A 13,366-nucleotide genomic window follows, 5' to 3' on the forward strand; every position below is an offset into this window, starting at 1 on the left:
TATTTCTTCTTAGCATTTGCAAAGGTCGTTCTGATAAGAGCTTCATTATTTACATATAGAATTCAGAATCCGTGTGTGTGTGTGTCTGAGAGAGAGAGAACTGAATTATTTATTTGATGGGTCAAAGACCCTTTCAAAGCAGGGCGTGATATACATTTCGTCATCGGCCGTAGAACAGACACAGGCAGAAGATGTAATTTACATGAATTACATAAATATCGTTTCAACCATTCATTACCTAACCTCACTTACACTCATGCTAATCATTCTTCGTTTGCCCTCTCTCTCTTACTTCCATATACAGCTGGCGCGCCTACACACACGCGCGCACTCTCTCACAGTCCATTCACGTAGAAACCATTTTTTATTTGCCCTCTCTCTCATTTTCCACACCTACACTCCTATCGCCGGCTCCCTCTCCTTCTTGCTATTGTCGATGGTTTTGCTAATTGCTAGGCTCTTTCATTGTTGTCTTCTGCAGGCAGTTCTTCCATTTGTAATTATCACACTTTGCATGCTTTTGTGTCCTTCCTGATATTTTATAAATGGAATACTCATTCTTGCTGTGTTCCTCATTCTTATCATGGACGTAGATAGGTTCATGATTCTTATTACGGTTACTGACCTTAAAAATAATCGCTTTTCATCTCCTTCCTAATATTTTTAACGTTTGAACGCCTTCTTTCTTCTTCCTCTCCTCACAAAATGCGAAAAACAAATCTATGCTCCTCAAGGCCAGCACAAAAGTGAGTTTGCAGACGTTTATCGTGAAGACATTATTTGTTTTTGTCTCATTCAGCGCTTTGTCGATATTCTTAATGGACAGATCAGGTCAAGGGAAATGAAACAGCCACAGGTACGTGGACTTCACAAGGCTCGACGCTGGAGACTACTGAGGTCACAAACATGATGACAACACCAGGCACTGCTACGGAAACTACAACTTCAACTTCCGTTTTTCCGCAAGTAACTACCACAGCCACTACACAAAGCACAGCGCCAACCACTAGACAGTTGACGATGAACTCAGTCACCACATACGTCACACAAACGTCAACTTCAACCAAACAACGGTAGCTGGCACTTCAACAGTCGCAACTACCACCACCGCCGCCAGCACCACCATCACCACCACCACCACCACCAAGATGGAGTGCCCGGTCCTAGTTATCGCCAACGGAAGTGTGACGTGGGCAGACCTGTCGCAGCGGCAAGGCAGCATCGTGTGCAATGACGACTACATGCTGTCTACAGATGATGTCAGCGTGCTGTGTCTGTCTAACCTCACCTGGCACGTGGGGGGCGAGTGCAGGCTGAGGATCGTGAGAACGTGGTGAGACAGTCGTTACTCAGGTCTCAACGTCTCTGTCATTGTAGGTGTCTGTATGTGTTCACTAAGATAGGCTATCTGTTTATATGTATTTACATGTTTTGTATGCCTGTTGAATATGTAGCTGTATCTATGTAATTATGTGGATATGTGATCGTCTTTGATGAGTTTGTTTATATTTTTGAATATGTATTTGCATGCATTTGTTTCATTACGCATTTGTAGATGTATGATTTTTGTTTGTTTGTGCTTGATACTCTGTTTCTGTATGACTGTTATTACTCGACTTCTAACTTCTGCTTGTATGCATCTTGTGAAGGTACAGAATGCAAAAGAGGTATAGAATATAGAAATAAGTATCAACATGCTGCACAGTTATGGAGTTATCTAAACATGTAAACAAATGTCGATTGAGGGACCAAGATTTCAGACCAAGATTTCAGCCATTCGGTGAAATCCCTGTTAGAGCTTGACACATCAACTTATTGTCATAACAGTTACTCACAGGTTTCCCACCATCCACCCTCTTGAGCTTAGCATAAAATATTTAACACAAAATCTGATAGAATAATCTCTTTCGTTCTCAAAATACCGATGTATCCTCCTTCATGATACGGCCCCTAAAGGATTTCTGTTGGTACTTATTTCACTTCTTCGTGCAGACGCTGAATGCCTACTACCCGATACCCAGAGCAGTTGCCACAGGCTGGTCCACCTGCCTTAGAGGGACACTATTTTATGTGGGGACCGACTCACGGTGAGACCTGCAGTTTGTTTTACACTTCATCCCCCTTCCGAGATGTTTGAACCATCTCAAAGCTTATCTCTTTGCCTTATTCTAGAAGTAAAACTTCTGATGCTTAAAATAAAATAGTTTCTTAATTTTAAAAGAAGATTTTTCCTATGTACTAAAAAAAAAATTCATTTTTATACTACTTTGCCCACTTTGTTTCGTTATTATGGTGGCGGTGGGTGCTGGTGGTATTAATGATGATGAGGGAAGGTGAAGACTAATTTACTAAATAGGAGGGGGTCACACTAGGAATTCTGTTCATTTAGTCTTGGATCTTCACCCACTCGCTCTTTCAAAGTGTGCGCAAATGAACGAAAAATCAGGCGTAGTCTCAATTAGTCGCTCGCTGACAAGCATCATCTGTTAAGGAACTTTCTTTTACCATCAGTGATGATGACTGCACAGCAGCTGCTGCCAAAATAATTGCATCTTCCGTTCTAAGAATAGGCTTCTGTGGAGCGCAGAGAGGGGAGAAATGAACCGCTTACAAGGCCAGGCAGCTTTTGAAAACTCGGAATTACCTATTACTTTAACTTTGACACCAGTACGTGAAAAAAATCTTCTCACCGCCATATTTTTCATCCTAAGTGCTTTGATTTTGATAGCAACACTATCAATAGTATTATTCATCCGCTCGTATTGTGAGTCTCACGGCAGACGCCCAGCTCGAACAAATAATTTTCTCATTTTCCCAGACTGGTTACAGCCATTTCAGGCCACTGACCTCTATCAATATGCCTTTTATACCAGACACAGTGTTGTCATGAGAGCTTCTCAAGTGCTTGATGTCACTGACCTCTGCCAATATGCTATGTATACCAGCAAGTGGTTCATGTCACTGACCTCTATCTATATCCTGTTTATACCAGAAACAAAGTTGTCACGAGAACTGCTCAAGCACAAATGACTTGTTCAACCATACTGTCTTGGCAAATCCAGCAGAGTTGAAGTCCGCTGTTCTGTCGGAATGTGTCCTGTTAAAGAAAGAGGATAACTTTGTTTCAGGGTATCTGTGAAACTGGCTGAAGATAACACATCAATTAATCTGCTGCTGATGGATTTCCGTTTCAATTACTCGAGCATCACCCGCCAGCTTGCTTATAATACAAAAAATAACAACTCATTGGACGCCACCAAGTTCATCGGCTGGACACCTTTCCTTGCTGTAGGCCAGAACTTTACTTTGAAGCTGACAATCAAGACTACTACAAACCTAGACGTAAGTTTTGCTATTGTTGTTGTGTTGTTTTCTATGAATTGTGCATATCCTCATAATTTCTTTGGGATGGCTGCACTGACGGTTATATTTTCGGACTAAGTGAAATGAAAAGAAAGTAGAGATCTGTCTTCAAACCGGTGTTACTTCTAGTAGAAAACAAAACTAGGACCGACGATGATCCCTGTGACATTTGACATGCAGCTTCAGTTCTCATGAGATTAAAATCTTTAACCACTTCTGCTCTCGGGGGGAAATATGCATTAAACATTTAAAATCTGTCCATCTCTTTGTTATTTTATGTAAACCCATTATTTAGCAGACTAAGACACTCTGTAATGCCCCCTTAGGCGTAACAAAGCAGTATCCAAAGTAACTAGATACCTCTGTGGCATTAGCTAAGGAGAAGAGGTACCTCGCTGTTTTGAGGCTGCATTGCTTCCGCTCCATAGCCACAACATCGTGGTTAGCACTAAGGGTGTAACTATAGTTCGACACGTAAGACATCAATCCACAGGGTATTTGGTGACAATAAAATCCACATCACTTCTAGTCGATTGCTACTTCCCATCCAGCTTAACAATCCGTAGTACGGTCATGTTTCATAGTTACAGTCCTTGGTGGGTGTTTGTAACTATGATGATCCACAATTACTATTTTCTGCTATGTTCAGATTTTTGTAGACGGAACTTTCAGGACTGCCATCACTTACGGCCGGAATCTTCTGAACACTCTGTACGTCTCTGCTGCGCAGACAGTCACCATGGACACAATAGATCTCTGGTGCTGACCAACGGAAGCACGAGGACATCAAGAGTATAAAAGCTGAGACATCTGGACGGCAATGCTTCACACAAGGAGCACATTAGCTTATGAGGTATCGTAAAGCCACGCAGAAGCATCGCACGTGATGAGGCTTCACACAGCCAAAGACAAGTCACATTATGAGGCATCCCAATCACATCATCAGGTATTACGCAGACAAAGAGAAGTATCTATCACACACCGTGAGGTAATATACAACCGACAAAGGCGTCGTATGTGATGTCAGCACACAGGTAGGTCAAGACATTATGTGCCACGATGAATCACACCACCGAAATTTCTTGAAAAATCAACTTTGTTGCCTTATTTCTGGACAGAAGTGAGAGGAGTTTCTTTGGTCTATATTTATTTCTTTATTTTATTTAAATATGTTCCTCAACTACATGGATATAAGAGTGTTGTAGAATCAGTTTGTCACAAACCATGCTTATTTTCGTTTAATATTTGTCATGTAACACTTACATATCGTATTAGAGTTGCTTTAGAAACTGCTAGAGACAATCCACGCCTTGGACAAATACGTTGATTTCTTCCTTGTTTTCATTTTATTGTTCAGTAAAGATGATGTGTACGTCTTTTAAAAATGGCTTTATAAAGTAAAAATGTGTCATCGTTCATTTGTTTTTCTGCTTTAAATAGTGACAGCGAGAGGTATAGTAGATGATGATGAGGAGGAGGAGGAGGACGAGGAGGAGGAGAATGGGTTTAAATAGCACATTTACTTGCCTGGCAATGAGCTCAATGGGCTTGAACACAAGATCAACACGAAAAAGAAACACAGACGCGCAGATTTCAAAGAAAGGTTGAGAGGGAGGGAAGTTTAGGAGCATCAGCCACAGGTATTCACGAATGAGGTCAGTCTAGGGCAGGGGTGGGCAATTAATTTTCCCAAGGGGCCGCATGAGAAATTGGGATGGTTTTAGAGGGCCGAACTAATATAGTTAACTCAGTTTTACCCAATACTGTATATATAGTACATATACTAGCGGGCGGGCCGGTCTAGGGGGACAGCGTTTACAGTCCTCACTGTGCTCAAAAGAATCGCTATTATCGCTTTGTTTAGACAACGCACTCGGCTACGCACGTGTCCCCCTCGTTCACTGAGTGGACAACACTTTGAGAGTTTTCTCCAAAATAACAATGCACTCGAGGCTGACACGGTGTTCAAGTACTCTGAGCAGGCGGTTTTCACACCAAACGTCACGTGACCATATAGCGGCTACTGTAATAACAAAAGTCAGCTAGGAACTTTCTTGAGCGAAAGTATACATTCAAATAAGAAACTGAAATGTAATGTGTAATTTTTCAATGTTTTGTTTTAGCTGCATCCATTGTCGATATCCTTTCTTTTACTGTATCTGTGTTTACGATGTGTTCATCGCCTCTTCACAGACACCAGGAGCTAAAATAACCAAAAGCAGAAACAAATTTCACCAATCAGACAAGAGGTAGCATGTGTGTATCTGTGATACATCAGAATCAATATCAGAATGCCGATTAGGTTTTTTTTGTTTTTTTGTTTTTTTTTAAGAACAGAAGTATCCATCTAACTTCTTTCTGTTATGAAAAATCGAGGAAACATTTCTCGTTTCTTTAATCTTGACGCTAGTATCCACCGAGTCATCCAGCACAAAACAAGTCTGTTTTTCTTTCTTATTTTTGTCTCTAAGACTAAAAAAAATAATCTTACACTTCAAAAGGATGTAGTGCTACACAGCGCAATTTTGCTCAAAGAAAATTTCAGGAAGAAATAAAAAAATGTCAAAACAGTTGAGAATCGTTCAGGTATTAAATGTTTTGCAAAAACTATAGCCCTTTAATCAAGATTTCTAGTGGAACAAATGTTGATAAAAACGTTTTATACAACAAATCTCCAATGCCGCACCTAGGTGACCCCCAACTGCCGTTTGACGATATACAAAAGCCCGACACACTGAAACCCATTTTCCACAGACTGCGAGCAGAAACGAAGAAAGGCTCTTCATGTACTGTGCCTGCGCCGTGAAAATGCTCCTGTGACCGGCTTTGCTTGTCCGTACAGAGAGGTTCATGAAAGCTGGGTGGTCCAGAAGGTCTTTATTGGCAATCCCTGGGTGGGAGCACACTTTCCAGCGTGGGGTCCCTCTCAGCATCGACGCCCGACAATGCAACTATAGACTATTCGCATTACTGACATTTTTCTTTTATGAACTAGCATTTTCAATACTAAGAAATATTGTTCGCATAAAATAGAATCAACAGAAATGTGTTTTACGATTTCCCGTAGAAACATGACTAAATTCGCGACCTAGTGTTTTATTTTTATTATAGCAGCTAGCCCTTAAAATGCAAGCTCCATTCATAAGGTTTTATCCCCTATACTAATATTCCCGTTTGTTTACATTTAATGTAATATTTAAAAGAACAAAATCACAAATGTTTTCGTTCAGAAGAAAACTAATAAACTGAAAACGTTGACAAAGCAAATCCCTCTATTTGGATTACTCTCTATCACCATATTTCCATCACTTATGTGACATGTTAGCCGAGAAAGGTGAAAGCTCAACACAACCAAAAGTATTCTCTTCAGATCCATATTTACTTTAATAGGTATTGATACTATACCGACTGTTCTTTAATTACAACGGTTTTGTACGGCGAAGGTTCTAGGGTAGAGCAGTGCTAACCCATACAGCTGTCACCAATCACATCAAGTAATGGATTGGTGCGCCTGGTCGGGTGGCTCTGTGGCCGTAGAGAAACACGAAAGTCCTTTTTGTAGCATTAATAGCCGCATAGCTCCTTACTAAACATGAAAGTCCTCTTGCACATCACGCTCCGCGGGACTCGACTTCCACTCAACATGAAAGCATAGAAAAACTCATAAAAGGTTTTGGCAACATTCTCATGCTACTAGTTTATATCGATTCGTAAAATCAAGGATTATTTAGGGTTGCTGCAGTCAGAAAACGCAGACACTCTTTGCATGATTAACCAAGTGATGTGTTTGATGGCCTTTTGTGGTGCTCTGTTTATAAACACGTACATGGATTAACCATGTTTTAATAGGATTGCCCGTCTGTGCTCAAATTTCATTGAAACATAGTTTTTCTGATCTATTTTATTTTTTCATCGTTTGTTAATTTTAAAACTACCTTCGCTTGGTGATCTTGTCAGTTGTAGGTTTGCGATGTCAGCTGAAATTACTCCCCCACTTTGAGCCTGTTTGAGAAATATAGGTCATGGTAAAGTGTAGATGTGAACATATATTACTCATCATCGCTCTTTTCACTGGCTGCCAGTCGTAGAATGTATATAGCCTACAAACTTTCCACTTTGACTTACTCTGTTGTTTCTGACATTGGCTCTCAGTACCTCTCCGAACTCACTGCCATCTATTTTTCCGCATGACTTCTTCGCTCAGCTTCCGACACAAAGCTTCTTCCAGCCCCACTGACTAGGCCAAAGAATATGACCAGAGGTTTTCTCATCAAACCACATCAACTTGGAACAGATTAGCCATCAGCCTTCGCCACTCTGATTCTATTACCATATTTAAGTCTAAACTTTTTATTATTATTATTATTATTATTATTATTATTATTATTATTATTATTATTATTATTATTATTATTATTATTATTATTATTATTATTATTATTATTATTATTATTATTATTCAGAGTGACGTCTATAAAGATCGCTCAATCAGAAGCCCCCCAAGTTTGCTCCTGAAGACGAGCACTGTATACCATGTGTGTTGGTCTCACTGCCCATGCAGAAGGTGCAAATAAATGCTTACGCAAACTTGGAAACCATCCCTGGGCCAGGTCCGAAGACAAAAGCCAGTTCAAGTGTGACTGTCAATCATCTCACAAAAAAAGTTTTCAGACTGTGAAAGCATGTTGCTGAGAGATGTGTGAAGGACGACGGTGAGGGAGAAAAAAAAGAGAAAGACTTCGTCTTCTTCCGGGATTTACTGTATGAGCACCTGAATAGATTCTCCTTTGATCGCACGAGTCTTGTATTGTCCGTCACTGCGCTCGGTAGATTTTCATGATAAAAGAGAACTTGACTGAAAGGAAAGAGGAGAAGAAAGATGAGGAAAAGGGCTATCCATTTCCTGTTGCTACGCATGAAAAACCAAATAGGTCTTTACTGCTGGCCTCATCCTATTGTTGTCCACCAAAGACCCCACACACAGAGAGGAAGGGAAGAGTGAGAGAGAGAGACGGACACACAGGCTGCAAACAAACATCTAATTGCACGACAGATAATAATAGCTCATGTACAACACTGATTTATTGTATTAAATACCACTGTCTAGTCATGATAGACCTCTACCTGAAGTGTGCTCTACCTGTAAAAGCTAAAACTCTCCGGAATGTTTCAATACTGTATGGCCTGATATTTTTTGCCATTCCTTACCGTCCTTTTCCACCCTTGTTCAACTTTCACCAAAGTCTATATCGTATCTCACTTACTATTGTTTTCTTTCAAAATGCTGAGTCGAAAAAAACATACTTAAAGACCCACGTACTATGGGAGCATTGATAATTTCGTTTATTTCTTTATAATAACCTAAATACAAAAGAAAAAAAAATCATTCAAAGCCTAAATTGTGGAATTGATTATCGATTTAAATAAATTAAGCACAACTCAAAATATTCATAGGCATGAGTAATATTTTAAAGGACTCTAAAGACAAAAAATGAGATATTTCCGTGTGCAGCTGTTAGAAAAACTCTTTTCAAGGTTTACAGGAGCTGAAGCAGTTTTTCAAGGCACCCTCTGGAAAGTGGAACCTGAAACAAATAAAGAACTCAGTATTTTTAGTGAAAACATTTCGTGAGAAAATACCTGAAAAAATGTCTTCAATTGACAAAACAGTAAAAGAAAAAGACTTTCCAAGTGAATTTCGTTTCTTTTGATGAAATCTTCCAAACTGTTTGATTACTTGCTTTCTGATTACCCTACCTATTTTTTTTTGTACCCTTTAAAATAGCCTCTGGATCTCAAAATATCATTCTTGTAAATTTATTACATACTTTTATTTCCTGCGCCAAGTTACTCAGGACCTCCAAATCCAAGCTGCTGAAGACGATGTCTTTGATTAGTCTCAGGTCCTCAATGGGCAGATCACAAAGGCCCGGAGCTTGGGCACTGGGCGACATACAGCATGAGACAAAAGTTGTAACACTCCTCACTCTCAAGACACGGCAAGATGGCGTTTGTTGAAGCGTGGGAACCAGTCTTTCCTGCAGAAGGACGAGTGACTCGTTTGTCATGTGATAGTTCTCGTTCTCGGCTATGTCCTTACAAAGACTTACTGGTTGTTAGCCACTATGTCACTGCAAAGCATCACTATGATAATACAATCTATCTATACCGTGAGCAATATGATATGACATGACATTCCTGCTAATGACTTCGGAACAGTGTGCTGCTAGGAATGCATCCAAATAAGATAAACCACACATACAGGCAAAACATGTAGATGACAACTATCTATACACCTAGCAACAAATAATACACCAACAATAGTGTCAACGGATGGGTGAAAGAGCTGGTGTCATACCTGTGAGCATTTCAGCATTGTGTTGACCCAGTCCTTGCCTCTGGAAGAAAAGCGAGTGTAACTCTGTCTGGAAGAGCTGCATAGCTTCTCGACTTTGGCCGTGATGTTGCCGCCAGACTCCACATCGCACGACACTGGAATCCTCAAGCATCTACTGTACCACGAGCAGTCCGTGCCACTTGGGCTGCCATAGAGAGAAGGTAATGTCAACGGAAAGAAGGTCTCCCATCTCCATGTTAGTCTGCCACAAAGCAGGCCGTCAGCTACTAAACACTAATTGAAATATAGTCGTCCCCTTTTGCGCTTATAACTATTTTCAAAGGAATGATCTTTGTTGTTTGCTAAAAGTTTTCTAAAAATTTCACTCATGGTCCCAAAGTTTTATGTCTACTGCCCAAGATGATGTTCAAACTATCGGTCATTTTAATAATCCCATAAAATCTTGTTGATAAGCACAAGAATAGACTATTGACCAGTAAGTGTCCTATCGTTTACTGAATTACTTACTTCTGACAATCAGAGCTCCCACTGGAGGCTCTGTCACTGTGCTTGGTAAGGCATGGCATTGAGAGACAGCAGAAGAATGCCTGCAGTCAAGGTAACCATTTTCCAAGCGCAAGTGGGAAAGTGAAACATTCTGTTTTCTCTCCTTTCCTCTACCTCTAAACCTTGCAATCGCTGAGAGCGAAATACTGACCGTGTCCTCAGAAGACGTTTAAATATTTAAACAACAGGATGTTTAACTTGCTCACAGAAAAAAGTTCATTCTATTTTTAAGCATCTTCTCACTGTAACGATTGCAACAGGTTACCCTGACATGTCAACTAGCCCAATTAACGCTTGCAATGTGTCCACAACGTTAACTGCTTAAAGGATTAATGGAGTGCAAAATATTTGTAAGGACTGGTACTATTTCCACATACTGTTTCCCCAAATCTGGATGAATGCCTTCCCCTTCCGTTTTGGAGCAACACGCTTACAAACATCATCATGCACAGAAAGAGGTAAAGTCGTGATGAAATGTTTGCACACGCGTACTCCTGTTTAGCATATGTCCACAGCTCTCCTGGCAGAGGTTTTTCAGAGTAAAGGTGTCCACATACAACCCTAATGTCTGTGCTGATGACCTTCTGTGGATGATGATGTTTGTAGGCGTGTATAATGAATAGAGAAGGGTATCAATATATTTGAAAAATACTATCGTGCACTGAGTTTTATCCAGTCATTAGAAAAAAAGTGTGCCTGATTGGACCTTTGAACACACCAACCGACAGAATGATGAAACAGCGAGAACCTAAGAAAGTACATTCTTGTTATAAAATGGTTTGTCACCAATATTTTGACAAAAACGTTTATGAAAAACGGGAAACCTGTTAAAATATTGAAAAAATGTAAATAACAAGTAAGAGACGTCTATGTTTAGTGGAGTCGGATAGCATATTAGCTCCTCCCACCTCAGTTGCTCTTGTTATTTCTCATTTCCCGTTTATCCATCTATCTAGTTGATTGATAGCCCAGCTCATGTTTACAAAAAATAAAGAAACATATTCTCTTTAGCTTCATTTGGGCAGTTTTGTTTGTTTGGTTTTTTTCCTGGTGTTTGTACAGCGTATTCGAAATAAACAACGTGGTATCGTCAACACCCATCAAAGTTTTATAAGCTAATTGCAGTGGGTCAAATTTGCTCTCTACAGATGTTAGGATAAGATTTTTGACAATTTTCTCAATAGTTTTCATTACGAGGGAGGTTAGTGCTATTGACCGAAAATCATTGTTGATTAGGATTAGCTTTTTTGGGGGGAGTGGGGATTTTGTTAAAAAGTTTCTAGAGGGCCGGGATGTGTCCTGTTTCGAGAGAGAGAGAGTTGGAAGAGGCGTTGAAACACTCCACCTACCCGAACAGCATAGCAATGCAAGACACGCCCTCAGATCCCATCGGGCCCCTGCTCCTTATTAACCCACTTCAATTCCTCCTCACAGACTTCAGAAATTACTGTCATGAGAATTATTATGTAATTATTTTGCTGTTTTCTGATTAATATTGATTCATATGAATATCCGAAAGAAAGAAAGAAAGAAAAGTTTAACCGGTGTGCGGTATTGCCAGTTAAGGATAGCTTGGTATTGCATCACTGGGAATGACAACTAGAGCTGGAGTAGTTTTGTAAGTTGTCTCATTGTGGGGGCCATGATTAGGTGACTTGTATGTATCGGATTCTCTTTGGGCAGGTGTGTCTATTGAGGCACTATAGCTGTCTGGATGTCTGTTTATGGTCTGCAGTCTGCCCTGTGTAATCACAGTGGTCTGCTGACATCTGGGAGTCTGAGGGGAGGGTGACCTGTGAGGGACTCTTCAGGCGTATGTGTTGGGGATGGATGCAAGTGGGAGGTGGGGGTGGTGTTTATTGTAGGAGGGCAAGGGAGATGGGCCGGATCTGAATGGTCTTGGGAGCAGGCTATGACAAGGTAGTGTCGTTTGATATTTACAGCCCGGTCTACTGCTTCCTCTGTTTTTGGGTGAACGGCGTTTCTCATCCAACTACTTTTTAACTGCCATTGTTGATGAAGTATGCCACCATTTTAGGGTGCGTCGAATTCCAGGTTTTGTTTTTACTGGAAACTGCGATGCAAGGCAGAGATATGCGAATATCCAGTGAGGCAGGGTAGACAATAGCATGATCCTTACCATAGGGAAGCAGCGTGGTTGCTAGCGAGGAGAGTATCCTGGCTGTTAAAGAATTTACCGCTTTTGCGGTCGTTGATGCATCTGTGTTGGCGGTGGTGTGTCATGTATGGCTGCAAATATCTCGGCTCTTGTCTGGCCTGACAATGACAGAACTGGACAGCGTTCTCTGTCGACTGCTGGTGGAGACCAACAATCACCGAATCACGTAGCGGTACTGGGATCCAGTTTTAAGCATTGGCTAACTTGGAGTGTTTTGGTTATCGTCGCTTCGTTTTCAGGTATGATGGATGAAAGGGAGAGGCTGACTCACAAAGTTCGGGTGGAAGGAGCTGACGTTACAACCGAAAGAAGGGCGCAAAGCAGCAATTTCCTCACGGAGGTTCGCTGTGAGTCGTTCAAATAATTGTAGAGGGACACAGTCTACACGGCAACTTTCCCCCGCGGTGCAGGTGGAGAATTTGGTTCTTCTATCAGAGCGACTTTCCTCAAGGTTTGTGGGATTGGCTTGAGTGTTATTTCATTGGTCCCAGCTCCTCCGTGTGGTGTTGGTAGCAGGTGGAGGGAAATCCCCATTTGCGAAATAGGGGTATGCCTTTACCAGTTTCCAGATTAACGGCGAATCAGGTCCGGAACTGATGGCTTAAATAAATAAAAAATTCATTCTTTTGAATCGTCAAACATCTTTGTTTCCCACAAAAGTGTTTGTCACGGATGAGTTACATGGATGTGATATCTCTTCTATCCGTTCCTTTCTTTTGCTGTGAATCCCACGGTGTCCAGCATTTGTATGAGTAAGTGTTGGTGTTTTTGTTTAATTTGTTTTTGAGAACACAAATCCGCTGTCGACTTAATACAAACACTAACCACTCAGCAAACTCAGCAGACAGACATAAGAGCCAAGTCTCTCAAAACAGGTAAACAAATCACACTGCAGTTGTAACATACTCGTAGCACAGTAC

At 40.8% G+C, this 13,366-nt stretch overlaps 1 protein-coding gene and 1 long non-coding RNA gene across 2 annotated transcripts; one reads left to right on the forward strand and one right to left on the reverse strand.

Annotated features, from left to right (window-relative positions):
• Positions 1-702: 702 nt before the first annotated feature.
• Positions 703-5,337, forward strand: LOC112559896. Its single transcript, XR_003098433.1, has 4 exons — positions 703-1,333; positions 1,993-2,087; positions 3,129-3,342; positions 4,013-5,337. It is a non-coding gene; the product is annotated as an uncharacterized LOC112559896 (long non-coding RNA).
• A 3,090-nt stretch (positions 5,338-8,427) lies between these two features.
• On the reverse strand, positions 8,428-10,743 carry LOC112560010. Its single transcript, XM_025231555.1, has 4 exons — positions 10,229-10,743; positions 9,722-9,905; positions 9,192-9,401; positions 8,428-8,948 (listed from the first exon to the last, which is right to left on the reverse strand). The coding sequence occupies exons 1-4, from the start codon at positions 10,285-10,287 to the stop codon at positions 8,901-8,903; spliced, it is 501 nt and encodes a 166-aa protein (XP_025087340.1). The 5' UTR covers positions 10,288-10,743; the 3' UTR covers positions 8,428-8,900.
• Between the last annotated feature and the right edge of the window lie 2,623 nt (positions 10,744-13,366).

This window comes from Pomacea canaliculata, linkage group LG3 (assembly GCF_003073045.1).
Source record: "Pomacea canaliculata isolate SZHN2017 linkage group LG3, ASM307304v1, whole genome shotgun sequence".
Classification (NCBI taxonomy): Eukaryota; Metazoa; Mollusca; class Gastropoda; order Architaenioglossa; family Ampullariidae; genus Pomacea; species Pomacea canaliculata.